The following is a 27,337-nucleotide window of genomic DNA, read 5'->3' on the forward strand; positions in this document are numbered from 1 at the left end:
CCATTGGAGCGGAGAGCTGGGTGTTCTCTGCCTTGTTATTGGTACCTGTTCCTTACATTTTGCCTTATTGTAGTTATATTGCCTACTTGGGCAGGCTGAAGGCTTGTGGAGCAGAGCTGTACTGTGTGAGGGAGGCATTTAGTGCAGCTTTACAGGCAGGCATGAAGCTGTGATAAAACAGTAGCAGCCTGGCTGGTAGCTGTGCTGGGTCCAGGGCTGTGCCAGTACCATCAGAGATGGAGCAGCTCTTCCCTGGAGTGGCTTGGCTCAGAAAGAAAGTGTTTAACAGCACAGAGGAAAGCTGGATGTGCAGAAGGCTGTAGCTTGCATCAGTGAACAGTGGTACCCGCCTTAACTCTCTGTACTGGTAGGTTCAGTCCCTGCTAATTCATACGCTCTGCTGGGCAGAGCTCTATATTGAATTCTGTGTGGAGAGAGGGGACTTGCTAGGAAGGAGGGGCAGGAATAGCCCCGCCAATGCTGACAGGCTGTAGTGGTCTGTTTCCTGTTGCCCAGGTTCTGTGCTGGCTGCATATGCAGGCAGTGTTCATCCTGCCTGGGACTTCGTGGTGCTGGGTAGGCTTGGTGCCACAGTAGCACCCAGTAGCTCTTTCCTCCCACAGTGGGACTAGCCGCCTTGGCAGAAATGACCCCTGAGATCAGGGTAGGAAGGATGCATGTCTTGTGTGTGATTTGCTCTCCAGGCTGGCAAAGCATGTGGGAGCTCTCAGTGCACAGCAGGGATGGGTCAGGAGGTGGCATTTCTCAGGAGGAAGCAGTCCTCAGGTCAAGAGGTGGCATTCAGGTTATATATTGACTTTAGCTGTCTCTTTGCTGTGTACAGTGTCCCACACTGAGCCGTCCTGGAAGTGAGCATAGCAGCAAGCACTTGTGTCCTAGACATAAGTACACAACACAAACAGCTAGCAGGCCAGAGTGATCCACTTCTTTTCAAGGCTGCCTGTATTGCTGAGTCCAAAACTGTGGAGCTGTCTGTAGCTATGGAGCCTGCAAAGGACAGTTATGCTTAGACAAATCTGCCTGGGAACAGGAAAGGAGCATTTCATCATATAGGCTTATCTTTGGCTTGCCTCCACTATGGCATTTGCATTGGTCTAAGAAAGCAGCATCTGTCTTGTTTAGAAGCAATTTGCATGGAGAGATGCTGGCATACACTTACTTGCCCATGTGATGAGGCACATCCAAATCTCAGAGAACGGCTCAGCAGCTTTGAGAAGGAAAGCACACGTGCTGTGGAGCAGTCAGCTGCAGGCCTGACCAGTGGGAATCCCGGGCAACTTTGCTGGGTTGAGAGTGTCACTGCTGTCTGTGCTCAGTGGGGATGCTGGAGAACAGGGAATACTCCCTGATTTGGCCTTGGCCAAGCATTTGTGTGAGAGCTGTTTTTTCATTGCAGCCAGGCCTGCTCTGTCCTGATTTGGGATGCCGTGACCTCTGCAATGGCACTGAAGAAGCCATGCATCCTCACGCCTCTGCTTCATTGCCCTGCTGCTTGGAACAGCCCACCCTTCCTCGCTATGCCATGGGCAGCAAACAAGCAGAGGGATCTTGATGTTAGCTCTTCTCCTGAACAGCCATTCTTTCATTAGAAATGCAGTGTTACGCGTAGTTCAGATCTTCTTCCACGTGCGCTGCCTGCATGTTAACATTCTGGCAGCACAAAAGCAGCTGAAAGCCTGTAGTAGATGTAGCTTTTTGGAATAAAAAGTACTATGCACCCTGAGCACAGCACTGCTGCTGTTCTATCTGCCTCTCCTCGTGTGACTCCCTGTGTTTAGGGATGGTGTACACTCAATAATGCATCTTGGCTGATCTTTTTTAACAAGGATGTGTCAAAAGCATAACCTGTTAAAATCCTGTGAAGGAAACATAGTGGCTGGTCCAAGAACAGTTTTGGCTACAGTTTGGCTACAGCTGTCAGATACCAGTTTTGAAAGCCCTGGGGAAGAGAATGATTTTGCACATCATGTTAGGTATTTCGAAAGATTTTTACATTCTCCTAGATAAATCCAACAGATCTCTTCTGTAATGCTGAGTGAATCTTATGTCTTCCAGACAAAATCAGTGAATCCATTGCCTGGCTGTGCTCAATCCTCCCTCACACCTGGCTGCTTTCACACAGGTAGCAAGCAGCTCAGATAGCTGCTGGTGGTGATCACTAGTAGCTACTGCTGCTGGCTGAGACATGCACACGGTCTGTTGATATTCTCGTCCCTTCTCTGAGCCTCCTTATCTTGTAGGTGCATTTGTCCCAGCCTGGCATGTCTGCTATGCCTTGTCCTAACTGTTGTATCTCTTTGGGGTGTGACCTGCTCTTGCCCATGCATCTGTTGTGAGTGACTGTGCCGTCTCAGTGGTATTGCAATACTATGAAATATATATCTGAACACAGAGGAGTGCTAAGAGCTTGTGATGGGAGAGCAGGCTGTTCCCAGGAGGCCTCTGGGTGGCAGTCAGAGCTCCTGGGCCATGCATGGTCCCTACAGTGAGAAAGCCGCTTCTGAGTGTGTTTAATAGAGCAGCTGGGTGCAGCAAGCTCAAGGGCAAGTCACTGACCAAACCAGAGCTGTTCTGAGATCATCTGCCCAGAGGTTAAAGTTAGGCACTCTTCCAAGGGCTGATTGGAGCAGGGCATGCCTGATAAATGTACATACATGGTGAAATGGTGATGTTTCATGCAATTAAGAATGGACTACCCAGTCAGATGAGAACAGTGGGGGCTGTTGGGGTGGGCTTTCTCTCCTGTGAGGATAGGAAAAATGAAAAAATGAGGTGCTCCAATTCAATTGGAGCTCAAGCTCCCATTTTATGTGCTGCACTGGCAGGGCCTGCACTGGCCTCTTTGAAAAGAGGCTGCAGTCTGTCTTGAACGGCCATCCCAGGAGGCATTTGCTAGCCAGGACACAAGGCTGTGAGGAGGACTCTGGGCAGCTGCAGGCAGCCAGCTATGAAGACAAGGAAAGGTGGATGTATTTACTTGCAGGACACTCTTTTCTTCCCTTTGCCTCCCATTTGTCCTGACTGAGGATGCCATCTTGCTCTTGGTAATGTGTACCCTGCCGACACTGGCATTTTTTGCTGTTCCCAGCATGCCATTGCCCTCTGTCCTCCTCCTGTGTAGTGCGTCCAACTTGCTGCTGTGGGGAGAAGGAATCCCTTCTCAGCACGGGCTTTACATTCCTTTGCTGTTATAACCCTCAGAGACGAAAGGAAGAAGAGTGTCAGCTGGTCCTCCAGAATATCTGAGCTTTGGCCTTGAGTTTGGTCTGTCTAGAGGCACTTTGAAGGAGGTGGGATGATCAAGGGGACCAGGAATAGTCACATGGGAAAACAGGCTGGATTTCCTAAGGCAGGCAGAGCCATAAGCTGTGAAATGCTTTACAGGAAATGGACATAGCAACCTGGGGAGTTTTGTCTTCCTGTCCCTCATGCTTTGGGATTTCCTTTGGGAAGGTCACCTGGGAATTGGGATGAGTCAAACCTACTGCAATTTGCAGTAACAGAGGTCTGCTCTGGATCCAGCAGCAGGGCAGACATGTGCTATTGGTAGCAAGCTGCTGTCAGCCAGGATGCTGGGGAGCCAAAATGCTTCTCTCATGGCAAGGAGAGGATTGCTGGTCAGCACCAGGGCTGTTGTGCTGCACACCACCTTGCGTAGCTCAGCTGGGGACCTGATACACAGCAGGTATTTGGTGGCCCTGGCCCTAGCTCTTTCCTTGGGGACCCCAGGAGGGTACCGTCATGGCCTTTGGCCTCTGTGTCCTACTGTGTTACACCACTTCAGTGCAGCTTGCTTTACTTGCCCTTCCCAGGCTGCAGCAGTTGCAGTTGCTGGAGGGCAGAGAGGCAAGCCTTGCGTGCTCTGTCACACTTTCCCTTGGGGAGGCTCTCAAAGCACGGCCTTCATCCCAGTTCATCTTAAAGCATGTAATTGGCCCACCTACCTGTCCTGATGCCTGAGGTGCAAAGACTGATGAAGAGCCTGCTGCTGTCCCAGTTCATCGCTCCTGTTTGCTGGCAACAAGGACTTGGTTTCTGAAAGTGGAGTAGGTCTCTCCTCCCCTCTGCGTGCATCAGTGGTGTCTCGTGCATACATATCACTTACGGCTCAGGGAGTATCTTGACTTCAGAAAGCTGTGGCTGAGGGTGCATTCTGGGCAGTATCTCACTGCTCGCACCCTGTTTGTGTGCTCTTCCCTTGGCACCTACTTTGACCACTGTCAGAGGTGAGCTATAAGGCTGGACACCCCTCTGATCAGAGGGGATAAAGCTGCTTTTACAAACCGCTCTATGAGACAAGCCAGTCTGCAGGGCGAGCTGCAGGGCATCCCCATCGCCCAGGGTGTCTGGTCCCGGATGGCTGCCTTCTGCCCTCTAGTGGGAAGCTTTGCAGAAAATATATGCTGCACAGCAATTGAGCAGGGGTGCAGGAGTGTCCCATACCTTGTGAGCCCCACTGAACATCTGGCATCTCTCCAGAAGCCCAGTGTCAGAGGTGGATATCACCTTGAAAGGCAAACCTGAGCTGTCAAAGTCAGGAAAAATACTGAGGAGCCAATAAACTGCTGCTATTGAAGGCTTAGCCCACAACTGTGCATCTAATAAGGGTGGTAGTGTTGACAAAGATGTGTGGAGGGCCAGTGCTGGGAAAGGTGGATGTGCTCTAAAATTTGTAGGTGGCATGGGAGCTACAGGCAAAAGCCAGGGAGCCTGGCTGCTGCCTCTTGAAGAAATCAGTGCAAATATTCAGGAAAATGATCCTGCCCAGAGAATGAGCTGGCACTCACCAGTGGTCAGTAAGCCAAGCACTGAATAGCCCAGAGTGCCAGCAGAAAAAATGTACCATGTCTGCTCAAAAGGAGTGTGAGAACTGCTATTAAGATTTTATATCCCGTTAGTGGCCAGATGTACCATTCAAAGAGCCCTCGTTGCTGCCTCGCTTTACGCTCTAGCCTTCACCTTCCATGTATGATCCCAGTAGAAGTGCTCCTCAGCACCTCTGCCTCCTCAATGCCTGTGTCCTGTGCAAAAAGAGATATCTGACGTTCCTTGTTTACACAGAGCTCAAGCTGCTTCTCTGACAGGCACCTTTGCCAGTTAGTGGATAAGTTTTGGGTAGCTGTGCAGCTGCAGTTTTGCAGGGTGCTTCTAAAGCTGCCGCTCCCCCGTTGTGTACGGTGTACCCCCAAATCTTTTTGCTGAGGCTGTAGCTAGGTCAAAATTGTTTTCCTCTCCTTACTAGTTGCTCTCAGGCTTATGAGAAAAGCACAGGCTCTAACCTGCTTCTCCTGTACTGTGCACAGATGTATTTTCATCTCATTTTCCTTCCCTCTCTACCAGCCTTAGGAACTGTACCTTTGGTTTTTATTCCCCTGGCATCAGGGGCTTTAGAGATGTGTGGCATTCACTGAAACATTGGCCTTGAAATGCAACAGTAAAACTAGCCACTGTGTGTGTCATTTGTGAGCAGCAGTCACCTGTTGGGACAGGAAGTTGGATGAATTTGCAAAAAACAGCTGGAGCCAGTGCTTTGCTGCTGGCACTGAATTTCACAAAATGCATGTGTTACAGGAGCTTTGCTTTTCAAGATGAACTCACAGGCCAGGTTGGTGACAGTGTTATAAGTGTATCGTCAGACTTCAGAGCAAAAACTCCAAATTCGTCATTTAACTGGAGAGGAAGGAAACAGCTGGGAAGCTGCTACCTGGAGCGGAAAAAAAAAAGGAAAAAATGTGCCTAGAATGAAGCTTTGCGGTGTTTTCAAAGTATGACTTCAGTGTCTAAGAACATACTCTAGAAAATTGCATACTCTAGAAAATTTTATCTTTGAGGTTTTAATGCTATCAGACAGTTAACTCAGTGAGTTCTTGGGTTTGCTCCTTTTTCTCTTCCCTGCCCGCGCTGCCCCCCTCCCCCACCCCGGTCTTATTTTGATGTAATTGCTTGCAGTTCAGAATCCCAACTTCAAAAGTTAGTGCTTGCTTAGCTAAGGTGAGTGAGAGTATGTGTCTGCGTGCATGTGTGTCGGTGCACACATGCGCATGCTCCCTAGCCAGGGTGGTGCTGTCGGGATGCATGTGTTTGTGTGTATGTGTGCGCTCCCCTTTTCGTTACCATCATCTTAGCTGGGGGTGGTGGCAGTGATGGGTGTGTGAATGTGTGTGTATATCTGTACATGTACTCCTGTTTGTTACCTCCTCGGCCAGTGGCAGTGGTGGGGTGTATGCTCCTGCTTGGTACCAGGTTGAACAAGGAGGTAGAGCGGAATGAGTGAAAAGTAGGAGCTGCTTTATTTTGTTGCATGTTTAAAAAGCCATGATGAGGAAAGGGGATTTTTGGCTGACTGACCATCCCAGTTAGTGATGGAAAGAAGGCAGCATTTTTGAAGATAATACCAGGAAAAGGTGAGTACCTCTTACCAGTAAATGACCAGTAGTGGAGGGTAGGAGTACTGGAGTTCCAGGAGGCTGTCAAACTGTCCTGTTGGAGCTCATTTTCCTTGTTGCTGTCAGTCACTGTTTTGAGTCAGAGTGTTACACAGTCATGTTCACCACAGCTTGATATGGAAGAAGTCCTTGCAGTAGTTCCACAGCTCAAGAGCAGTTACTACTTATCCTGTTTAATTATATGAGCAAGCAGATCCAGATTTATAACTCATGTACCAAAAAGTTCAGTGACTTGGGGGGATCACACAGTGATCAGTTCAGGGCAAGACCATGGCGTAGTTGCCATGGGATTTGGCTGAAGTGTTTGGTGAGGCATACCATTCTGATCACTGTGGATCGATTCTGTCCTATAGAGATCTGCAGGGATTAGTGTGAAATCCACTGCTGTCTAGCACAGGCACTAAACACCTAGCAGTGACACAAATCTGGGGTAACCACCTTCCTGCATGTGGTATGGGAAGGACCAGGGGCAGAGTACAGGGTCTTCCACTGTGTAAAAGAGATCTTGAAAACTGGAGAGGCATAGAAAAAGAAGAAAGAAGGTTTAAAGTGCCTTCTCGGAGATGAAAGAGCTGCCCAAGTGGGCAGAGCTGATCAGTATGCACATATTCTTCTCTGAGGAAAAATACCAGGTACTGAAGGGACTCCTGAGTGGAACATGAAGAGCTAATGAGTGGACTAGTTTAGATAAGGACTGTTTTTACAGCAAGAACAACTGCCAGGTAGAATTATAATCTTTCAATATCCTCAAACTAAGACTGGATATATCCTTATGGAAGTTTTAGTCTTTTGGGGATAACTCTTCTATGCACGTAACTATCATGACTAGGTCAGTGCTTGTATGGAAAATTTGAGTAGATGTTCTATCCTTGGCTTACACATTCAAGCCTCCTTCCTCTCTGTGGCTTGTCTAGGGACTAGGGACAGTCAAAGTTAGCACTGGTTAGTGATGGTGTTAGCTAAGCTTAGCCTCTGCAAGTTTTTCCTTAGTACATCTGGTGTAGTTGCTGTACCCCATCTTTCTGGCTAACACTCAGTCCTGCTCTCCCTGCCCTAGAGGTAGCCTCCTTGTCTTTGGCCACGCTCCCTGCAGCTCACTCCTAACATTGCCGAAGTATTTATGGGGAGCAATAAGCCTGCCCTAGATAATAAGATTTCTCCCTTCCTACAAGCAGAGGCTCAGAGGGGAAGGGTGGACAGAGACGGGATCACTGATTGCAGTGCTGGGGGGCACAGGGTACGAGGGCTTAGGGGGCTATAGCCCTGGGCTTTGACTGAAGGTATCCAGGCCGTCTGGCAAAGAGGTGGGCAGAGCTTGCCTGCACTCCCAGCTTCCTGACTTCTGGTCTCCACCATGCCCTGCTATCCAATGTCAAAAAGCAGAGCAGCAGGGTTGCAGTCACAGTCCAGCAAACCTTCTGCACAAGCTAAAATCGTTTTAGCAGGGAGAGCAGGGATGTGGTAGGAGGTGAGTGCTTGCTAAGCCCTAAACCTGTCCTGCAGTATGGCTCTCTGTCCTTCCCTTTCCAGTGTTGTTCCACCTCTGGGCTGTTCTACGCTGTTGCTGTACGTTAGCATAGCAAGAGCAGGTTTTTTTCCTTCTAAAAAAAAGCAGGGGGAATAGATTTGGCCCTCAGAGAGCACAGTGTGTCAGACAGAAAGGTATTTGGTAGTGGCCTGTCTGTTCTCCAGGAAGGGTGGCCTAAATCTCAGGTACAGCACACTGGTATCCACAAAAGTCCTGGGTACCACTGGCTGCGTCAATGCAGACGTTGAGCATGGAGCACAGAGGCTAGCTTGCAAAACACGAGTGCCGGTGTTGCTTGTTGTAAAAACGTGTCTGGCCTGTGCTCCCTGACACATAGTTCATCACAAGCAGTCTCCACAGGAGTCCTGCTGCAGGCTCCTAGGCAGGAGGTCAGGGTGGCTGGCTGTCTCACAGGTACTGACTAATCCTTCAAGCAGCAAAAGTAGCTCTTCTTACTCAGCCTCAGGCTCCTTTGTGGGTTTTTCCTAGAAGTGCCACTTACCATGCTGAGTCCCTAGAATTTGAGGTTGTCAGGGTGGCTCTGCTGTATGAGGCTTCCTGCAGGGCTGCTGCCTCCCAGCTTCCCAAGTCAGCTCTGTGTGGTACTGCACAAGAGAAGAGCTGAGTTGTGATGTTTGCCTGGGAACATTTGCCTTAACTAAGTCCAGGATAAGAGTGGATTTAAGTGCTTTGGTTTATAAATAAACGGCACTGTGGCCAAGGTAGATTTAAGCAGAGCTGGCAACAGCCCTACTTGGGAAGGGATCTCTTTTACCACATGGCCTGCTGTTGGACTTCCTGTCGCATGCTAATCCCTTAAGCCTGCTTTAGCTCTGTTAATTTTCCTTCTTTCCTTTTTTCCCCAATGGGCTGTCTCAGTGGCACATGAATGCCAGTGTTCCTCGGCCAAGCTTGTGCCTGTGGCTGGGCCAAGCATCCAGGCTGCCTTCCGAGCACCACGTACCATGTGGCAGGGCCCCAGGGATGGTGGTGCCTGAATGTGTCCCATTCTCTCTGTCTTACAGGCTCTGCAGTCTGCGCCTGAAGAAACTCACAGTGCTGAAAGAGCTGGACAAAGAGCTGAGCTCTGTGCTTATCGCTGTGAAGATTCAGGTAGGCTCCTCTCCTTGCTGCTGCCTGATGGCAGCAAGCCTATCCTTGTGCCCTCTGTGAAGTGCTGGTCTGCATGTCCCTTGCCTTGTGCCAACCCCTTGCTTCTGTCTCGGTTAGCACCCTTGGGGAGATTTTGGCTCTCAGGCAGGTGCGAATGGGAATAATGCCCCAGGGACAGCAGCAAGCTGCCTGGTGCTGGTTTGTATCAGGGGTGAATTTGGTCAGGCCTCTGCACTGGGACAGAGTGCATCTTGTTTCCCTGCCTGCCTCAGCCAAGGCCCTCCTCTCAAGCTGCTGTTCGGAGTTTGGCATCCCCTACCCCACTGTTCCTGACCCTTTAGACAGGCTCAGTGCTGGGTGGCTTCTGGCAGTGCCCTCCATCTGGATCAACTCCCTGGGGAGTGAAGGGTGGGAAGGGAAGGGTGCATGGGATCAGCGGCTCTGTGCATGACTTCTGCTGACATTTGCACCCTGTGTGCTCTCACTGCTGCCTCTGCTGTCCCCTCCCTTTCTCTGTGCATACGGGCTGGGCCTGGTGTCTCTACTCCGAACCAGGCAGAGGGGAGGAGAAAGGATCTTTGTCACCAAGGGGAGAGGGAATTTGCCCCTGTCCTGGTATCTGTGATCCTCCCCCCTCCCTGTCTGCAGCTGGTGGTGAAGAGATGGGTCCGTGTGGGTGCAGGCCCATCCTTTCCGCCTGCCAAAGGACAGCATGGAAGCAAGATGCCTCTTGAGTATGCTGTCCTCGCCACAGCTCCCCTAACCCAGCTGGGATGCTGGTGTCCTTCCTTTGTTCTTGTCAGCTGGCAAAAAAGCTGCTGATCCCATTGAAAGCACCGTGGGACGGGAGCTCAGCAGCTTTGTGCTCCCACAGAGCTCTCTGTGCCACACACATTAGGATCTAAATCATGGATTAGTGCTGGAAGCTGCAGTATTAGTGGAGCTCTGGGAGATGGGGTTTGCCTTCATGGCAGACCTGATTCACTTGCACAGAAGGAACTGAAAGCGAAATGTGTGAAACCCGGGGCCTGGAGTGAGGACAGCAGGAGGATGCTGTGGTCTGCACACTATTGGTCAATGTCCCATTTTGCTGGCCTTTCCATCACTGTGTGTATGGTGCCATTCATCCCCGGGGGCTTTCATCCCCGAGACCCCCGAGACCTGTGCCCCAAATGCAGGCTTTAGCAAGGGAACAACCTGGCAGAAGAGAGCTGCCTGGCCCCTGGAAATGTGGGAGTAATCAAGGCTGGGCCACAGGGGCCAGTAGCACAGGACTGGGGGGCTGGGAGCCAGCTGGGGGCTGTGGGTCCCACGTGGCTGGGAGGGCTCGGCTGGTCCCTCACTCCTTTTATCTCCTGCACTGTCAGCCCAAGCTGTCTGTACTTCTCTGGACTGGGGAACTTTGGGCTCCTGTGCAGCCCCCTTATGCTGGGGCTGCCGTGTGCTGAGCATGTATGTCCTCAGCTGCCCCCTCTCTCATGCACTGCAATGTGAGACTGTGGAAGAGGCTGCACAGTGAGACTCCAGCTCTTTCAAACAGATCTCTGCCACAGGCCAACCTTGCACCCTGTTGGCAAAAGAAATTAACAGGCCTCAGCAGTGACTGAGGCCACAGGGGCTCTTCACTGCAGGGCTCCTTTCCCTGCCAGGGAACGGAGGCTGCATTCAGGGTCTTAATGTAAACATGGTCACCTCCTCTCTGCATGGCCACATACCTGTGGCTGCATGCTGGTGTAGGCTTCCTGCAAAGCTGAAGGAAACTGGAGGAGAATGCTTCTGCCCACATTACCCTGTGGCTCGACACTCATTGTGGGAGTGGGGTGTACTTGTGTGCCTCCCCAGGCTGCTTCCACCTGGCAGGGTCGGGGACTGCTGAGCCTTCCTGGAAGGCAGATGGAAGCTGTAGGCAGCTTCAGCGCAGCCTGCCTACAGAATGGCCTCAGATGGATCCATCCCTCCTGCTCCTCTCCTAGGTAACAGATGAGTCACACTAGCAAGAAGCTGTTTGAAGGCTGCCCAGCGAGCATTGCCATCTCCATCTTTTGGATGGAAACAGCAGATGCATGTAATTTGTGGAGGACCTGCAAGTTCCCAAGGGGACAGCTGGGGACCAGTGGAAAGGGGAGCTATATTTTCTCTCATTTCAGTAGTAGCTCTGTTGGGTTAAGGAAGTTGCCTGTCAGGAAGTTGCTGCTCTGAAAGGCAGGTTGCATGGAAACAAAGCTCTGACCCTGCCTGAGTGGGGCCAGCACCAAGACAACAGCCCCAGCACTGGAGACAGTCTGCTCAATGAATGTACATGACGCAAAGGATAGTGTAAGCCTGTCTAGAATATCCGATCTTCTCACAGTGATCATGCCCTTCTGGTCTTAAAAGACAGCTTCCAGGTGTGGCATGTGCTGTTATCTGCTCCTTCATCTGAAAAAACCTCTGTCAAAGGACTAAGGGAGCTTTCTTGTCTATAGAACATACCCATTTCCCAGAGGTGATTTCAATATTTAATGTTCAGTGGCTTCCAGTGAGGTAAAGTCTGAATTACTGTGAAAAAGGGGACTTAATCTCATATCACTTGAGTGTTTTTTGAACCTTTATCCCTCGTTATTTGTTTTAACAGGCTGGAGATGTCATAGAGCATTTCCTTCTGTGTATTGTTCAGCATGGCATTAAGAGATTCAGATGTGCCTGGCTCAGCTCCATAAAGGTGCAGATATCTGTCTTGGCGTTGTAACTGATTATGGTGTGAAGGGAAACGTGGTGCTCCCTCTCAGCAGAGAGACTTACTGTAGTTCAGAAACACCCAGTCTTGAGCTGTGAATAGAGGAAACAATCAAAGAAAGAAGAAAACAAGCCCCAGCACTCCCAGAACTTCCAGCTCCTGTGACAGGTGCTGTGGGAGGGATGCAGATCCTCCTGCAGCTGCTTGCAGGATGTGGCTGGTGACTCAGGTGCCACCCTTGGTGCTGCTGTAGAGGGATGATGCTGGCAGCCCCTACATAGCAGACCAGAATGTGTGCTACAAAATAGGCCAGGCTGAGAAGCTCGTTTTTCTCTGCCAGGCCTGCCTGCTGCCCTGGCCCTGCTCCCTGCAGGAACTTGGATTTTTTGCTCCTTCTTGCTATGCATGGAAGGTACATGCAGAGTTTTCTGTCTATGCCTCACTCATGCTTTGTTTCTAATCTTTTTGCAACCACTTGCAGGATTTTCCAGTCCCGCCTGAGCAATCCCAGCTACCCCCTAAATAACTAAATTTGCTGATGATATTTAATGGGCTATTCTCTCCCAAAATGCACCTTTAGTTTGAATTCTGGGTGGTGCTTTGCTGTCTGCCTTGGCCTGGTCTCCTATACTATGTTAGATCTCTCTCCTTTTCCAGGTTTGGTATGCTCTTCTAGCCTCAACTGTGTGTTTTAAACAAGACCCATCAGGACAGATTTATATCTGAAATTGGGGATTGTACCTTGCAAACCAGACCTGGACATCATACACCTGTGTATAGTAGTGAAAGCTCCTCTATGTTTTCAGTCTATTAGGTAGTGAAGATCTGTGACCACAGCCTCTCCCTATTGCTTTTCACTTCCTTGACAGTCTTTGTCATCTGTGATCTTCACTGTGACAGTCTGATATTAAGTTTTCCTGTAGTACTGATGGTGATACTCAACTGTTCTGCTGAGAAATTGGTCTTGCCTGACATTACTTGAATTGCAGAACAGCTGAGCTACATCAGGTGCTCAAGGCCACATCCAGTTGAGGTTTGAATTTCTCAAGGGATGGAGAATCCTCAGTCTTCCTGTGTCCTGTCCCAAGGTTTGACTGCACTCATAGAGGAAAAAAAAAAATCCCAACATCTAATGGTAATTCCCCATGTTCCAGCTCATCCCCGTTGCCTCTCACTCTGTCCCTGTGCGCCTCTGAGAGGAGTTCAGTTCTGTCTTCTCTGCACCCTCCTGCTAAGTGTCTGTAGGCAGCAGTAAAGTACCCCTTCACCCTCTCTTTTTCCAGCTGAACAAACCCAGCTCACTCAGCTTCTCCTTGTACATCCTGTGCTCCAGCCCCTGATCATCCTGATGTCTTCTGCTGGACTTGCTCCAGTCTGTCAATGTCTGTCTTGTACTGGGGAGCCCAAACTGGCTCTGCAATCCGGTTGTGGTGTCACTAGTGCTGAACAGAAGGGAGGAATCCCTTTTCTCTGCCTGCACATTTGCTGAGGCTGAGATTGGTGTCATTGCTGCAACAGGGCATGCTGCCGATGTAGGGGTACCTTGATGCCCCCCAGGATCCCCTGTGTCCCTTTCTGCAGAGCCTGTCCTGGTGCCTGGGGTTCTTCCCAGGCAGCAGAGTCATGGGATGTCCTAGGGAAGGACTTTGCTTTTGCTTTTATTGAACCTCATGAGGTTTGTGTCGACCTTACTAGAAATCCCAAATTCTTCTTAACTCCCTGTTGCTGATAGGCAGGTAGTAGCCCCCAGGTACTAGTTTCTAATCTGTTTAATTGGAGCAATGCTAGTTTCTGCTGGGTTGTGGTTTGCTCCTGAAGGTGATCAGTGTTTCCTACTGGATATGTGAGTGCCATCCATTTCAAGAAACCTAGCATACCTTGCAGGCTGAACTTGAGCTTTAGGTATTGGCTTTACTTTGCTGAGAGGACTGTACCTCACGCATTTGCAGTACAATGTCTAGCCCTTTTTCTACCCCATGACGCGAGTGCTATGCCCCATGGTGCCCTGGGAGCTGGTCCTCTGGCTGAGCTACCTGATCCCACAGGCCAGGTATTTCCTAGGGCTTGAGCTCGGCCAGGGTGCAGCCTGCCAGGTCATTGCACCTGTAAAGAACTGGCCCAGACCTAAAAAGTACTGCTGTTTAGGTGTCTCTGAGCTCCGCTGCTGCTCCCTTCTGCTTGCATTGTGATAATGAACCAGCCTTTGTCCCAGTCCTTGCAATTCCACATGGATGTGCACTGGCGTTTCACTGAGGACCAGAGCCTAGTGGGTTGGAGCTGGGTGTGTAACTTCCATAATGGTAGAGGACAGTACAGCAATGTTTATGAAACCTTCACTCACTGGTTGCGCCACCCAGGCTGTCCTCACCTTTCCTTTGCTGTAACTCTGTCCCCAGAAATAGCATCTTCAAGAAGAATAATTGCGCTAGTATGTGTGGTTTGATGAAAGAACGAATCTTTGGTGGATAATCTCTCTGCAACAAACAGCAAATGGTAAATGTGCTAAAGTAAATGGTCACTGTCATAGTGACCACCTATCATCTCTTATTAAAGAAGAGTTCAGGAAGGAAGAGTCAGTGCATTCTTGGCCAGGAAAGCTCACAGATCGTGAAGGGGATGAGCTCCACTCCTCTCTTCAGTTTTAGGAAGACCTTTCACAGGAAAGCCTCACTCCTGGCACAGTTGCTGGGAGCAATGTTGCAGACAGCTCAGACTGGGCCTCTTGAAAACCAATGAGGGCTTCACTAGAGCTTGTCTTTGCTCTGGTATCAGTGAGAACTGTGATGCTGCATCACTGCAAAATGTGGAGGCCTTTCTTGCCTCCCCTCTATAGGTTGTTTGTTTTTTTTCCTTGCTAACATGGGTAACACCAGCAACGGAGGTGCAGGAAAGGCTTTACATCAGCACCACCCAGGCTTGCTGGACCCTGCTGAAGTTCCCATCAGCAAGCTTCCTTGGTGCTTGCTGGGTGCTGAAACACGCCTGTCCCCATTGCCATTCCCTTTGATTGCAGAGGGGATGTAGCTGTGGTCTCCCTTTACTGTGCCACCTGCATGCTCCTGTCATGACTTCTGGGCTGCTGTCCCATTTGCATTGGAGATGAAGAGCTGGGGGCTCTAACCTCACCAAGGCTCTAACCTCACCTAACCTTAGCCAAATCTAGGTCTCTGGCCGCAGCCAACTTAGGATCCTGCGGACCACGGCATCTGTCAGGATCAAGCTGGGAAGGGTATGGGCATGCAATGAGGTCCTGGGAAGTGGCAACATATGTGAGGTGGGACCCGGTTCCTTTGGACTGCTGTGCCTACTTGGTTAGCTTTGACCCATCTGCTCACTAGCCCACAGTTTAAATTAAGGAGTGCTCACAAAAGCAATTGTGTACCCTGATGAAGTTTGCCGATGATACCAAACTGAGTGGGGAAGTGGACACTTCAGAAAGGAGAGTCACCCTGCAGGAAGACCTGGATAGGCTGGAAGAGTGGGCTAACAAGAACCTTATGAAGTTCAACAAAGACAAATGTAAGGTCTTGCACCTGGGAAAACATAATCCAGGAGTGCAGCACAGGCTGGGATCTACCGAACTGGGGAGCAGCTCTGTGGAAAGGGACCTGGGAGTCCTGGTGGACGGCAAGCTCAATATAAGTGAACAGTGTGCTGCTGCAGCAAAGCAAGCCAACAGGATGCTGGGTTGCATCAACAAGGGCATCACCAGCAGAGATAAAGAAGTCATTATCCCACTCTACTTAGCACTTGTCAGGCCACACCTGGAATACTGTGTTCAGTTTTGGTCTCCGCTATACAAAAAAGATGTGGACAGGCTGGAGAGGGTCCAGAGAAGGGCCACAAAGGTGATCAAAGAACTGGGAAGCCTGCCATATGAGGAAAGGCTGAGAGAACTGGGTTTGTTCAGCCTTGAGAAAAGAAGGCTTAGGGGAGACGTTATCACCATGTTCCAGTATTTAAAGGGTGGCTACAAAGATGGAGACTCCCTTTTTACAAGGAGTCACATGGAAAAGATGAGGGATAACGGGTACAAGTTACTCCTGGGGAGTTTCTGATTTGACACAAGAGGAAAATTTTTCACAATGAGAACAATCAGCTGTTGGAATAATCTCCCCAGGGAAGTAGTAGGTTCCCCAACATTGGACACTTTTAAGATTTGGCTGGTCACGGTGCTGGGCCATCTTGTCTAGACCGTGCTTTTGCCAAGAAAGGGTGGACAAGATGATCCTTGAGGTTCCTTCCAACCTGGTATTCTATGATTCATTGATAACTGATTTGCAAGAACAGCTGTACTGGCCTATCCTCTTGCCTCCCTAGATCAATGTATCAGCTTGCTGGCGCATTCACAGGGAGGCAGGAGAGAGTGAAGAATCACCATAGGCTATTTTATACTTGGAGCTGGTCCCATAGCCCTGTGGGGACACAGCCAGTGGGCATGGGCCTTTTGGGGGGTCCATGACTTGTGCTACCCTGCGATCAAGAGAGCCTGGTGCATGCAGACAGCATTTTTCATCCCCCAAGTCATTCAGTGTCTCTGTCAGCAGCCAAGCCATAGAGATAGTAAAGATAGGACAGAAGTAAAGGAAAAAGATTTGTGTATGTGGAGAGACAAGGACTGTTGCCTGAGGAAAAGACTAGGAGGAGTTTTCTGAGACAAGCTGGGCAAGCAGGGGGACCCCTGTTCCCCTGGGACATCCTGCCTTGGTCCCAGCAGCGCCATCCTACCAGCTGTGCTTGGGCAGGGGTCTGCACTGGGTCCATCTGCTGGGGGGCAGAGATGTACTCCAGGATCTGTCCCTTTCCTGGCTAGGGAGTGTGTTGGGACCCTTTCCTTCCCCTGCTGGTACTGTATGCGTGGCTCCCTCTGGCTCTAGCGGTGTCCCCCTCCACGGCATCCGGTGGGCTCCAGGTGCAAGGGGCCAGATTAAGCAGAGCAGGCTTGGGAAGAGCAAGTGCTCCCTGGCAGGTGGGCAAGGAGAAGGGGCTTTTGGCAGCTCAGGAGAAACTGCAGGCTTTTGCGAAGAGTTGATTGGTGTGTGTAAGGTGGCTCTGCTAGGTGGAACAGAACAGAGTCAAGGCACTGGCTCTTTCCTTGTGGATTGTGAACACCATTGACTTGTGTGTGTGGTGCAGTGGGGTCTGTGGCCAAGATGCTCCAGCTTAGCTGTGTGCGTCTACCAATCTTGTTGTAGGGTTCAAAGCGAGTCCTGAGATCAAATGAATACGTCCTCCCGCCTGGCGGCCTGATGGAGACCGAGCTGGAGCTGACCTTCTCACTGCAGGTACCTTGTGTTGCCTGGTCCCCTGGGCTCCCTGGTGCTCCCCTCACCTGGCATTTCTCGGCAAGCACGGCTTTGGGGGCTCAACGTGAAGGGGGCAGCCTCTGAGGAGGGGCCTCCTGTGGTTGCTCATGCTCAGATCATAACAGCACAGATTCCTGCTGCTGGCCAGCTGCTCCATTGCTCCAGGGGTTGTTTTGCTGGGCAATGTGGATTTGGAGGATGATGCGGAGCGCAGGTGACCTTTGAGGGTCACCTCAAAGCTCAGCAGGTCAGATCCTGCTGTACATCAGCACTGAGGATGAGTTTTCTACCTGTGTGTCACGCTGAGCCCTGCCCTCATGCTGCCATCTTCCCTGTGCTTCCCTTCCCCAGTACCCACACTTCCTCAAGAGAGATGGCAACAAACTGCAGATCATGCTGCAGCGGAGGAAGAGATACAAGAACCGCACGATCCTGGGCTACAAGACCCTTGCAGTGGGCATCATTAACATGGCCGAGGTACAGGGTGCTGGGAACAGAGGGGAGCTTCACATGGCCTCCCTGTGCCAGTGCTGGGAAGGGAGCTGGGCCAGCTGGCAGGCGCTCGGTGCTGTGAGTGCTCTGGCTTGTTGGCTAGCTATAAGACAGAGGGGGTGGGCTGCCAGCTGCCATTGTGTCACCCTAGCAGGGGGCTTGTCTATCTGCCTAGGTGATGCAGCATCCGACGGATGGCGGGCAGCTTCTGGGCCTCCACAGCAACATGAAGGATGTGAACATCCGAGTGGCTGAAATCAGCATCTACTCTTTGTCCAGTCAGCCCATTGACCATGAGGACGGGAGTGTCCCCTCAGGTCCTAAAATCAAAGCTTCAGGTGTGTTAGCGCTCATCACAGACCTGAAGGCAAGCGTTTGGGACAGGACATGGGTAACGGAGTGCGTCCCCCAAGCGCCTGCCAGCAATACCAGTCATTTCACTGAAGCCATGACAGGCATCGTGCTTAGCTGTGGCATCTGCACTGTCTGCTTTCAGATCGCTCCCCAGACATTGATAACTACTCTGAAGAAGAGGATGACAGCTTCTCCTCAGAGCAGGAAGCCAGCGATGATGCTGTGCAGGGTCAGGTAAGGGAGGCCTGGCAAGGTGGCTTATGTCCTGGTCCCGTTTCTGGGGCAAGAATCAGGGGTTGAGGGTCTCGATCACCCTGAGCCCTCTCATCTCCCTTGTAAACATTTGTCATGGTTTCAGAGGGCAGAGAGCCACAATACCTGACAGTAGGAATAACTGTGGGCTGCTGTCAAGTCCATGGTAGGGCAAGGGCAAGGGACTTTGGAGAGCCATAGGTATCACCCATGTGTCCTTGGAGCCATCTGGTCTGCAGCACAAAACCCCTGCTGAGCCCCCTCCACCTTGCACCACGATTCTCCCATCTCCCTGTGATAACAGGCCAGACGCTGTCCTCTCTGAGAGAGAACAGAGCTTTTAGGAAGAAGTGCAGTCTGTGTCTGAAAATGGTCAGAGGTGGCAGACCCATCCCAGCCCTGTGATGAGCTTTGCTACTGCTGTTTGCTCTCTTCTTGTTGTGGTGCCTACACTCGAGGCCAAAAAAGACTTGTGGTAGCATGCTGATCAAGCACAGGGACAAACCCCTGTTCAGGGTCCTCCACATTACCTGTCCCATCGTGCTGGGTTAACACATCAGGGCCCCGTGCCCCTGGGAGCTGTGTGTATCATTAAGGCTGATCCCTGGAAGAACACTTTTTGTGAGCTCAGGTGCTGCACCCTCTGAGCTAACCCTGGAGAGGGGAGAGCAGGAGAACAACACATGGGTCACAGGGAGGCTGGTGAGTGCAGAGAGAAGAGTTTCAGGTTGTAACAAGGACTGTTGCAGAAAGCTGCTGTCTCTCCTCTGAATCTTGCTGGTACGTGTTCCCCTGGAGGGGCCTGGGCACAAAGGCACTGGGGAAGAAGGTCTATTGGGGGACAGTGCTAAGGAGGGAGAAGGAGCTGCATGGAGAGAGGTGGGAGAAGTGAGAAGCAAGACTTTGGGAGCAGAGTGGACCGAAGCTTTTCAAAATAGGGGGCAAGCGTGGGGCAGGAATGCTTCTAGGAGATGCTGCTCCCTGCACTGAGTTGCTGTGATGTGCTGTGACCTTTTGCCTGCAGGATCTGTTTGATGAAGAGGATGACTTGAGGAAAACCAAGAAGGCTAGGAGGAAAATGATCCGAACGACATCAATGACCAGAGTAACATCAGCATTTACAACGTGATCAAAGGGATGGAAGGGATTCACTTCCACCCCTCCCTGCAGGGAGTGAGGGGGGCTTGGGGGGGATGCTGGCACTGGTGCAGAGCAGGGGAGAGAGCCCCTGGCTCTGAGAAGAAGGGGCAAACCTCTTGCTATTAATGAATTAGCTTGTTGCTCAGAGCTGTATCCCAGCTCATGGTCTGTACTGTGTTTAGCCTGGCTTCCTATCAATGATGATCTGTGTGCAACACAGTTTTGACTTGCTGCTGTGACATGGTTCTTCTCTTTCCCTCCCTGAGAAAGGCTAAGTCTGGTGCAGGGAAGGGTGAGCCATTAGCAGGTCTTCTGCCTGTCAGCAGAAGGAGGGAGCTGCCCTGTCAGCCTCCTGCTCTCCAAGCATCTCCTCGTCCCCATCTGCTTCAGCCCTGCAGATCCCTGGGCACCTTATTCCTGAGTTTGTTCCACATCTTTTCTCGCTTGAAGGCAGCATTCCTCAACCAGATGGTCTGGGGAGAAAGGGGATTTAAATGGAGAGAAAGTGCTTTTCCAGCCTGTAGCAGAGAGTCTGAGTCCTTGCACCCTCCCTTATGCCCAGACACAGCGGCTTCTTGCGGAGTCCAGATTTAGCCCAAATCCTACAGCAAATTTAAAGAGCGAGGGAGATCATAGCTGACCTTGAGCCTGTGGACCTAGAAAGGAGCCAATGGCATGTTAAAGAGAGCAACCATGGCCTGTACGTTAGTCATCTTGGAACCTGGTTTGGTAGTTTTGCTGATCTTTTTTCTTCCCTTGTTTTGCTTTAGCAACCAAACTTCAAGCAGAAATTTGTGGCTTTGCTGAAGAGATTTAAAGTGACGGAGGAGGTAAGAAGCGGGAAGGCTGCCCCACCTGGCAGTGTCTCCTGCAGATGTGTAGGTGTCAGAGTGCTGGTTCCAACTCACTGGGAGCACAAGGCATGACTGCAGGTGCTCAGGGGTGTTACCAAACGTGGTGTGAGACACAGCATAGACCGGACCTTGGCTTTTCCAAAGCCTTCTGCCTCAGGAAGGCATCTCTGAGCCTCATGCACAAATCAAAAACACCTTCCTGTTGGGGAGAGGGGCCAGGGGTAGAAGGGTGCTGTCATACGCTGGCTTTGCCCTAGGAGCTGGCATTGCAGGGGCAATCCTGTTCATGACTGAGAGCAGGCTAACATCAGTCTGCAGGTAGCTGGCCTTGGGTGGGAGCCTGCACTGAGTGTGCGGCACAGCCAGTGGGGGTCCTCCCAGGTGTCTTAACTCCCAGTAAGTATGATGGGTGTGTGAGACTCCTTTGGAGGTCATACTCATGGCATCCTCCTTTGGCCCAATGACAGTGTCACTTGCTTCTTCCATAGGCTGGATTTGGCTCCCTGAGGTGGGAACAGTGTCGTGGTGTGCCTCGTGGCTGGGAGGGAGCTTGTATGTGCCTGGCCTGGGATGCAGGTGACTCCGTATCTCTTCATTGCCCTCTGGGCTTGGTCCCACAGGTCCTGGACTCTGACCCTGTAGACCAGACCCAGGAGGTGGAGGAAGACCTGGGCTTGCTCTATGACAGCCTGGAAGAGTGCAACAACAGTGACAGTGGCCCGGAGATTGAGGACAATGAGAGTGTGCACAGTACACCCAAGCCCACCCTGAGGTAAGGGTTGCAGGGAGTCACAGGCCAACAGCACAGTCTATGGGACCTGGAGAAATGCCCTCTGACACTTTTCTGTTGCTTGGGCTAATGCAGGCATTGTCTTGTCTCCGCTCCCATCGCCATCTTCTGTTGGCACCACTGAGCTACTCACTTGCATATCCTGTTTAATAAACTCAAAACTGCCCGTTAAAACTGGCTTACTTCACATTTAGTCTCATTTAATTTCCTGCCAGTCCAGCATCTGACACTTACTGATCTGCTGGACGAGTACCTACTTGATCTAAGCCCCCGCTCTTCCCAGCTCTCCTGTCTTTCTGCTGACAGCCCTGGCCTTCTCAGGGCTCTCCACACTGAAGCATGCCTATATTTTGAGCCCTTTGTGACTGCTTGGGCCAGTCCTTGTGTCCCTGTGAGATCTGTGTGCTGCATTCCCACCCTTTGTGGAGACATGTGACTAGCAACCATCAGCGATGTTCCTCACCCCATTCCCCAGGCACCCACTGGCTTGACTTGCTCTGCCAAGCACTGCTGACTTGGCACAGAGGTCTCCAGTGGACCATGCAGTGAAACCAGGCTTTTCTCCCACGTGATCTGCGTTCACCTGGCCTCTCTGCTCATGGCTGTTCTGTTTCCATGCTGTCCTTTTGTGAGAAAGTTGCCTTTTATTGTCTTTCTACTTGGCTGCCTCACGGTGCGCTGGGTCTCTTCTAGCCAAGCCAAGCTTACTTGTCATTATTGTTTCTATAGTTCAGTATTGAAATATAATTTGGATTAGCTGGAATCCCTGCTGAAGGTACTTAGCAGGGGTAGCAGACTTGGTCTGCCACAGGCAAACTGTTTGAAATTAAATCTGCTGGATTCAGGAACCCATGGGGCACTGGGGAAGAAACAGGAACGTGACAGAAGTCATGTCTTCCACAAACCCACAAGTCGTGAAGGAGACAGCAGGCGTATGGGCAAGGGGGAGCTGCTTAGGTGGTCTGCTTGGACTCCGAAAGGAGTTTCACATGGTCTCCCATCAAAGGCTTTAAAGAAACAAAGGTGCTGTGGGAGAAGAAGGAATGTCTTTTTGTGGTCAGATAACGGTTTATGTATGTAAACTATGTAAAACTATGTAAACTGTAAGAAAAGTCTATTGAGAGTATTTAAATATAAGACCCTGCTCTGGGTCTGCAAGTGTCTACTTGCAAACATCTGGTCACTGGGAGAGCATCCTAGAGTAAGCGCTGGTTTGTGCTTGTACCTGCCGTTACAGTCTTCCTTGGGTGTTTGCTGCTGTCTCTGGTAGGACAGCTTATTGCGCCCTGGGCTGTTTTTCAGCCTGTTCACAAAGTGTCCCTAGCTTGGTTTGCTCTCTAGTGCCTCAGTTTCTGGCAGTGCTGAGTGTGTATCCCCTTGAATTCACATTACTGGGTCTGTACTTTTCTAAGGAGATGTGGGAGGCGGCTGCCAAGGTCTTTAGTGTAGACTGCGTGGTTCCAAGGCCCTGCATAGCCTTGGAACCACCACCTGAGAACAACTGGTGATGACCTTCCAGCCCAGCCTGTAAATTCAAGATGTGATCCTCACGTTGGATTTATTTACTGTCATAGACTGCCTTGCTAGACACTGTGAAGGTCTCTGTGGAGTAAGGCCATTAAGGTAGTCCTTAAGGGTGAGCAGTGGCCGGTGTCCTGGATTGGGCCAGTGGTGTTGGGAGCAGATAACCATCCTTTTGATTGGCCAGGGAGGCCATGCAGCTGTAGGCTGCTCCTGCACTGGGGCAAAACTGGAGCTAGAACTAAGGCTGTTGGGTAAAACCTCAACAGTCAGAGCCTTCGATTGAAGATCAGAGATGAAGGAGCAAATGTCTCCATAGGTGACTGGGAAAGTGGGTGGGGAAGACAGGGCTAATTCGTTGAAAACAGAAGGAGGCTGTGCAGAAGAGCTGGGATTTACCTAAATCTCAACCTGCTGAGACTCAGACTCAGTCATGCCTATAGGAGAACCTTTAAACTGCGGAACAGGAAAAGCTGAGAATTGCAGAAGAGCTCTGTGCTCAGTGTGACACATCCTCTAGGGTTGAAAGCTGCTGAATTGCAAGTGAGAGAGGGCAGAAACAGACACAGCTTCCATGGGGAAGGGGTAGACAGACCCATTTAAATGGGGTGTTGAAAGCCAGACCAAGTGTATACAATCTAGACACATCCAAGGTCTAAGAAAAAGGAGAGGATGAAGATACCTTTTTGAGGTGCTAGTGGCACCAGGGGTATGTCACATTCTGGTGGGATTACTGGGACAGTACAGAGGAGTGTGGGAGAGATGCTGATTGGGGGGGTGAAAATGAATGAAAACTTACATATTTCTCTGGTTTGACTCTTAAGTTATTAACATAGTCTGTGTGAATTGAAATTGCTGGCTGAGAAAAGGCAAGTGTAGAGTAATGACTGTACAGGGTGGTGACAATGCCTGAGATCCTGTAGCAGAGATGGGAGGGGTGGAGAGAGCAGAAATATGTTAATAACAGGAGACATCATTTATCCCTATGTGACCTGGAGAAAATGTCCCACCAGGGCACAATGCCGACTCTAAACCTGTAGCTTTGGTAAATGAACATGTCGTGAAGCAGCTGGTCATGGAGTCAGTGAGAGGAAAATTGAGCCTTGACTTCTCCCAGCCAGTGTATAAACACTGCTGCTGAAGAGCTGCTGTGTGGTGGGGACCATCATTTGCTGAAATGAAATGTCCTTGTAGGAGCAGTAAAAGCAAAGGACCTGACAAACACTGTTGTGCCTGGCAGCACAGCGTGCTGTATACAAATGAGGAAACATGTTAAAAGGAAAGTAAATGGAGCAGCCAGGTGTTCAGAGGTCTGTAGGTATCCTGCAGAAAGCTGCAGATATATCCAGATGAGGGCAATAGAAAACAATGGAAACCCTGGCAGAGTCCTAACAGAAGAACTGCTCTGTATCCTACACTTCTGTGGCCATCCCTGGAAACTTGCAACCTGGTATCCCCATCTGCCCACCAGATGAATCAGGAGAAACTTTTCCTGGGAGTTAGTGAGCAAATACATACACACAGCTTAGAGGGAAGCTGGCTCAGACCTCCTGCGGGAAAGTCACACATTGCAGATGGGCTGCAGTTGCTGCAAGGGGTCCTGGGAAAGCTGACAGGTGAGACCCAGTGATTGAGCCTGCTTGTTTCCTAAAGACTGGTCTTTTAGCAGCCCACAGGATGTGGAGGGGGTCCTTGGCAAATAAATAATGGGTGGAAAAAGGGGAAACAAAGGTGGAAGCTCACACTGTGGTGGCAGAGACAGTCCTGCTGTCCCAAGGGAGTTCCTGTGTTGACCATTGTGACTTGGGAACAGGACCTTGGAGTTGCACTGTGTAGCTCTACCAAAACATCAGCTCAGAGACCTAAAAAAAGGCAAATTTAAGTGCTGGGGAACAAAACAGGACATTGCTGTGCTGCTGCGCTACCTGCGGAGTGGTTCTGTGTGCAATACTGTGGTCTTCAGAGCCTCGGGAAAGGGGAAAGCAGAAAGGGAAGGTGGAAGCTGCTGCTGGAAGTGTGCAGCAGCAGCAGTCAGAGGCAAGGAGCCCTCCCTGGAAAAGGGGGAGCAGAAGGGAAGGCAGCAGAAATCTGTGCGAGTTGTGTTGGTGCAGAGGCGGCAGAGAGGCTCAGCAGCACGTTGGAGTTGTGGTGTTGACAGAGACCATATACCAGTGAGATGGGGCAAGGTGGCGGTTCCTCACCCTGCACTGCAGTGGTAGGGGATCACCTGAGAGAGAAATCGCTGCTGGCTAGGAAACAGGGACCCTGCCTCCAATTCACCAGGGTCACAGGTTTAGCCCGGTTGGTCTGGGGTGGCCTCATCCTGTCCCTGCACCCAGCATTGTTGCAGCGGACCATGGTGTGTGGGGCTGGCAGTCTGCTGGCAGGTTTGCTCCTAGGCTGTGAGTCGCTCGGACACTTGGGTGTCTGGCCCTGTGCTCTGTGCTTGGGACAGGCTGGCGGGGGTGTGCTGGGATCATGGTGACTTTGTTCTTCTCTTATTCCTGCCTTTTTCTCTCCCGTCTGTCTGTCTGTCCGTCCGTTCGTCTGTCTGTTTCTCTGCAGGCGTTTCTTTGAGGGAGTCTCTCATTCTGGTTCCCAGACTGAAATCGGCAGTCTGCACAGCCAGAAAGGGCAGGATCAAGAGTCGGGCAGCCCTGTGAGTTACACCACCACCACCACCTCTTGCCCCCTTCCCTCCCCAGCCAGCCCAGCATCCCCGCAGTGCCTGCAGCTCCCTCTGAGACCACAGCTCCTGGCAGCACCTGCCTGGGGCTGCTCCTTCCCTTCTTTCCTCTTCTTTTTCCCAGCGCAGGCAGACAGCTAGCAATGGGGGGCATCCTCTGGGGCCAATCCCAGGGGGACACCGGGCTCCCCTGTGGGAGCATGTATTCTGTGAGGCCAGGCATGGGTCGCTGGCAGCTGCCCCACTCTGGGCGCTCCATCCTGCTCTGACCCCACTCCCTGTTCCCCAGGGCGAGGCAGACAAGCGGAAACCAGGAGTGCTGCGACCACAGGAGGAGCCAGGAGTGGAGGTCCCTGCAGTGGTGAGTCCAGGCTACGGGATGTGGAGTGGGGCTGGAGCTCCCGCAGGCCCCATCTTTCTTTCTGGGGTACCAGGGGTGCCCACCAGCCTGGGAGCAGGACTGGGGGGACAAGCAGATTGGGCTGGAGAGCAGCAAGCGTGGAAGGAGGGTTAGGGTCTGCAGGAGATGCAGCTCAGCCCCCTTGAGGCCCTGCAGCCTTGGCTCTCCAGCAGGGCCACCAGGCCTATCCTGGATGGGGGCACCCATGGGTGCAGGGAGCAGGGCAGGGAGAGCGGTGTGTGCGAAGTGACTGTGTGTGGCCCTCAGGAGCTGGCTGCGGAGGAGACATGTTCACGGCTGGCCCCCGCAGAGGCTGCCACGAGGGAGGGCAGTGTGGACAGGCTGGCCCAGCTGGGCCCCGGGACCAAAGCTGAGCTCCCCAGTGCTGTGTCTCCCAGGTAAGGCGGGTCTGTGCCCCGTGCCAGGGCTGAGAGGGCACACATTGGCTCCCTGGAGTGAGTGGGGGTTGGTGGAGATGGGATTTCCTCAACAGTGTTGCCTCTCCTGCTTCTCACTCACAGCAAGGCAGAGAGCAAGCAGTTGTGGCGTCCCCGCAGCACCTCTGTGAAGGACCGGCAGAGCTCAAAGGGACAGGGTGGCCGCGCCAGCAGCCTGGACAGCGAGAGCTCTCCAGACTCATGGCACAGCACGCAGGTGAGGCCCTCTGGAAGCCGCCTCACCTGGAGGCTTCTCACTCGAGAGCCCTGCCAGGCCTTCACCCATGGGCAGAGCGGCTAAGGCAGCTGGCTGGGGTTAACCTTCACGATGATGCTGTCATAGGTGCCCCGAAAATCTGTTTACGATCAGCTGAACCAGATCCTAGTCTCAGATGAGCAGCTTCCCGAGAGCATTGTGCTAGTGAATGTCGCTGAGTGGCAGGGGCAGGTGAGTAGGTGTGATGGGAGCTGGATGCATGGGGGGAGCTGTAAGCAGGGTCCCAGGGGATTGTCCCAACCATGGCAGGGTGTCCTAGGGTGCCCTCCTCTCCCCCAATGTGGCCCTTCTTTCAGGGAGACAGTGCATTTCACAGTGCTGAGCTACATACATGAGAGTCTGGTGTGTCTACCCTGTCATCTGCCACACACCAGCATTGCTGGATCCTCAAAGCATGATGTCCTGAGCAGTCCCAGAAAGACTGGTTAATAGACTGTGCCTTGTGTCCTCACTGCTTGGTCCTGGCTTCCAGTGACCACACTGGTCAGAGCTTTGTTGGTGCCCTGGCAGAGGTGCCAGACTCCCTCTGCTGGCACCAGGCCCCGGGAAGCAGCAGAGGTGCCATTTCCCACTCAGAGATGGGAGAGTGTAGCCCGCCACTCCCAGGGAGCATTAATTGCATTGTCAGAGCTGGGGTCTCTGGGCAAGGAGGCATGTGAGGCCTTCCTGCCTCATCCTGACCACCATCATGTCCATGTGAGGATGGGCCCAGCCCCTGACAAGCACCTGCCTCCCCAATGCATGGAGGAGTTGACTGCTGAAGGTGAGCAGGGCCATGTACGTGTGTGCAAACATGCAAACAGCAGTTACATAAAGCACTGGCACTGGTGAGACCCCTTTGGGATCCTGCAGCTGCATCTGACATCCAGAAACAGTGCTGGAAAATTAAGGCAGGGTTTGTGGCAGAAGAAACAGCTTCTCAGTGAGAGGTGGTGGAGTCTTGACCCAAGCCGCGTATCGTTGGCGTGTTCCTGCTCTAGCTCTTGTCCATCATCTTCCTGATG

General features: G+C 51.6%; 1 protein-coding gene across 2 annotated transcripts in view; it reads left to right on the top strand.

The window, feature by feature from the left end:
* LOC143158655 (phosphofurin acidic cluster sorting protein 1-like) overlaps positions 1 to 27,337 on the top strand; it is a 71,694-nt gene that overhangs the window by 39,911 nt on the left and 4,446 nt on the right. For both annotated transcript variants that reach the window (XM_076334855.1, XM_076334856.1), the window contains exons 2-14: positions 9,021 to 9,108; positions 17,020 to 17,109; positions 17,482 to 17,607; positions 17,798 to 17,960; positions 18,119 to 18,210; positions 19,253 to 19,333; positions 20,139 to 20,198; positions 20,843 to 20,994; positions 25,099 to 25,192; positions 25,509 to 25,580; positions 25,887 to 26,017; positions 26,141 to 26,273; positions 26,400 to 26,504. In XM_076334855.1, coding sequence (XP_076190970.1) covers positions 9,021 to 9,108; positions 17,020 to 17,109; positions 17,482 to 17,607; positions 17,798 to 17,960; positions 18,119 to 18,210; positions 19,253 to 19,333; positions 20,139 to 20,198; positions 20,843 to 20,994; positions 25,099 to 25,192; positions 25,509 to 25,580; positions 25,887 to 26,017; positions 26,141 to 26,273; positions 26,400 to 26,504 — 1,387 coding nt within the window. The remainder of the gene's footprint in view (positions 1 to 9,020; positions 9,109 to 17,019; positions 17,110 to 17,481; positions 17,608 to 17,797; positions 17,961 to 18,118; positions 18,211 to 19,252; positions 19,334 to 20,138; positions 20,199 to 20,842; positions 20,995 to 25,098; positions 25,193 to 25,508; positions 25,581 to 25,886; positions 26,018 to 26,140; positions 26,274 to 26,399; positions 26,505 to 27,337) is intronic.

The sequence above is a fragment of the Aptenodytes patagonicus genome, chromosome 3 (assembly GCF_965638725.1).
Source record: "Aptenodytes patagonicus chromosome 3, bAptPat1.pri.cur, whole genome shotgun sequence".
NCBI lineage: Eukaryota > Metazoa > Chordata > Aves > Sphenisciformes > Spheniscidae > Aptenodytes > Aptenodytes patagonicus.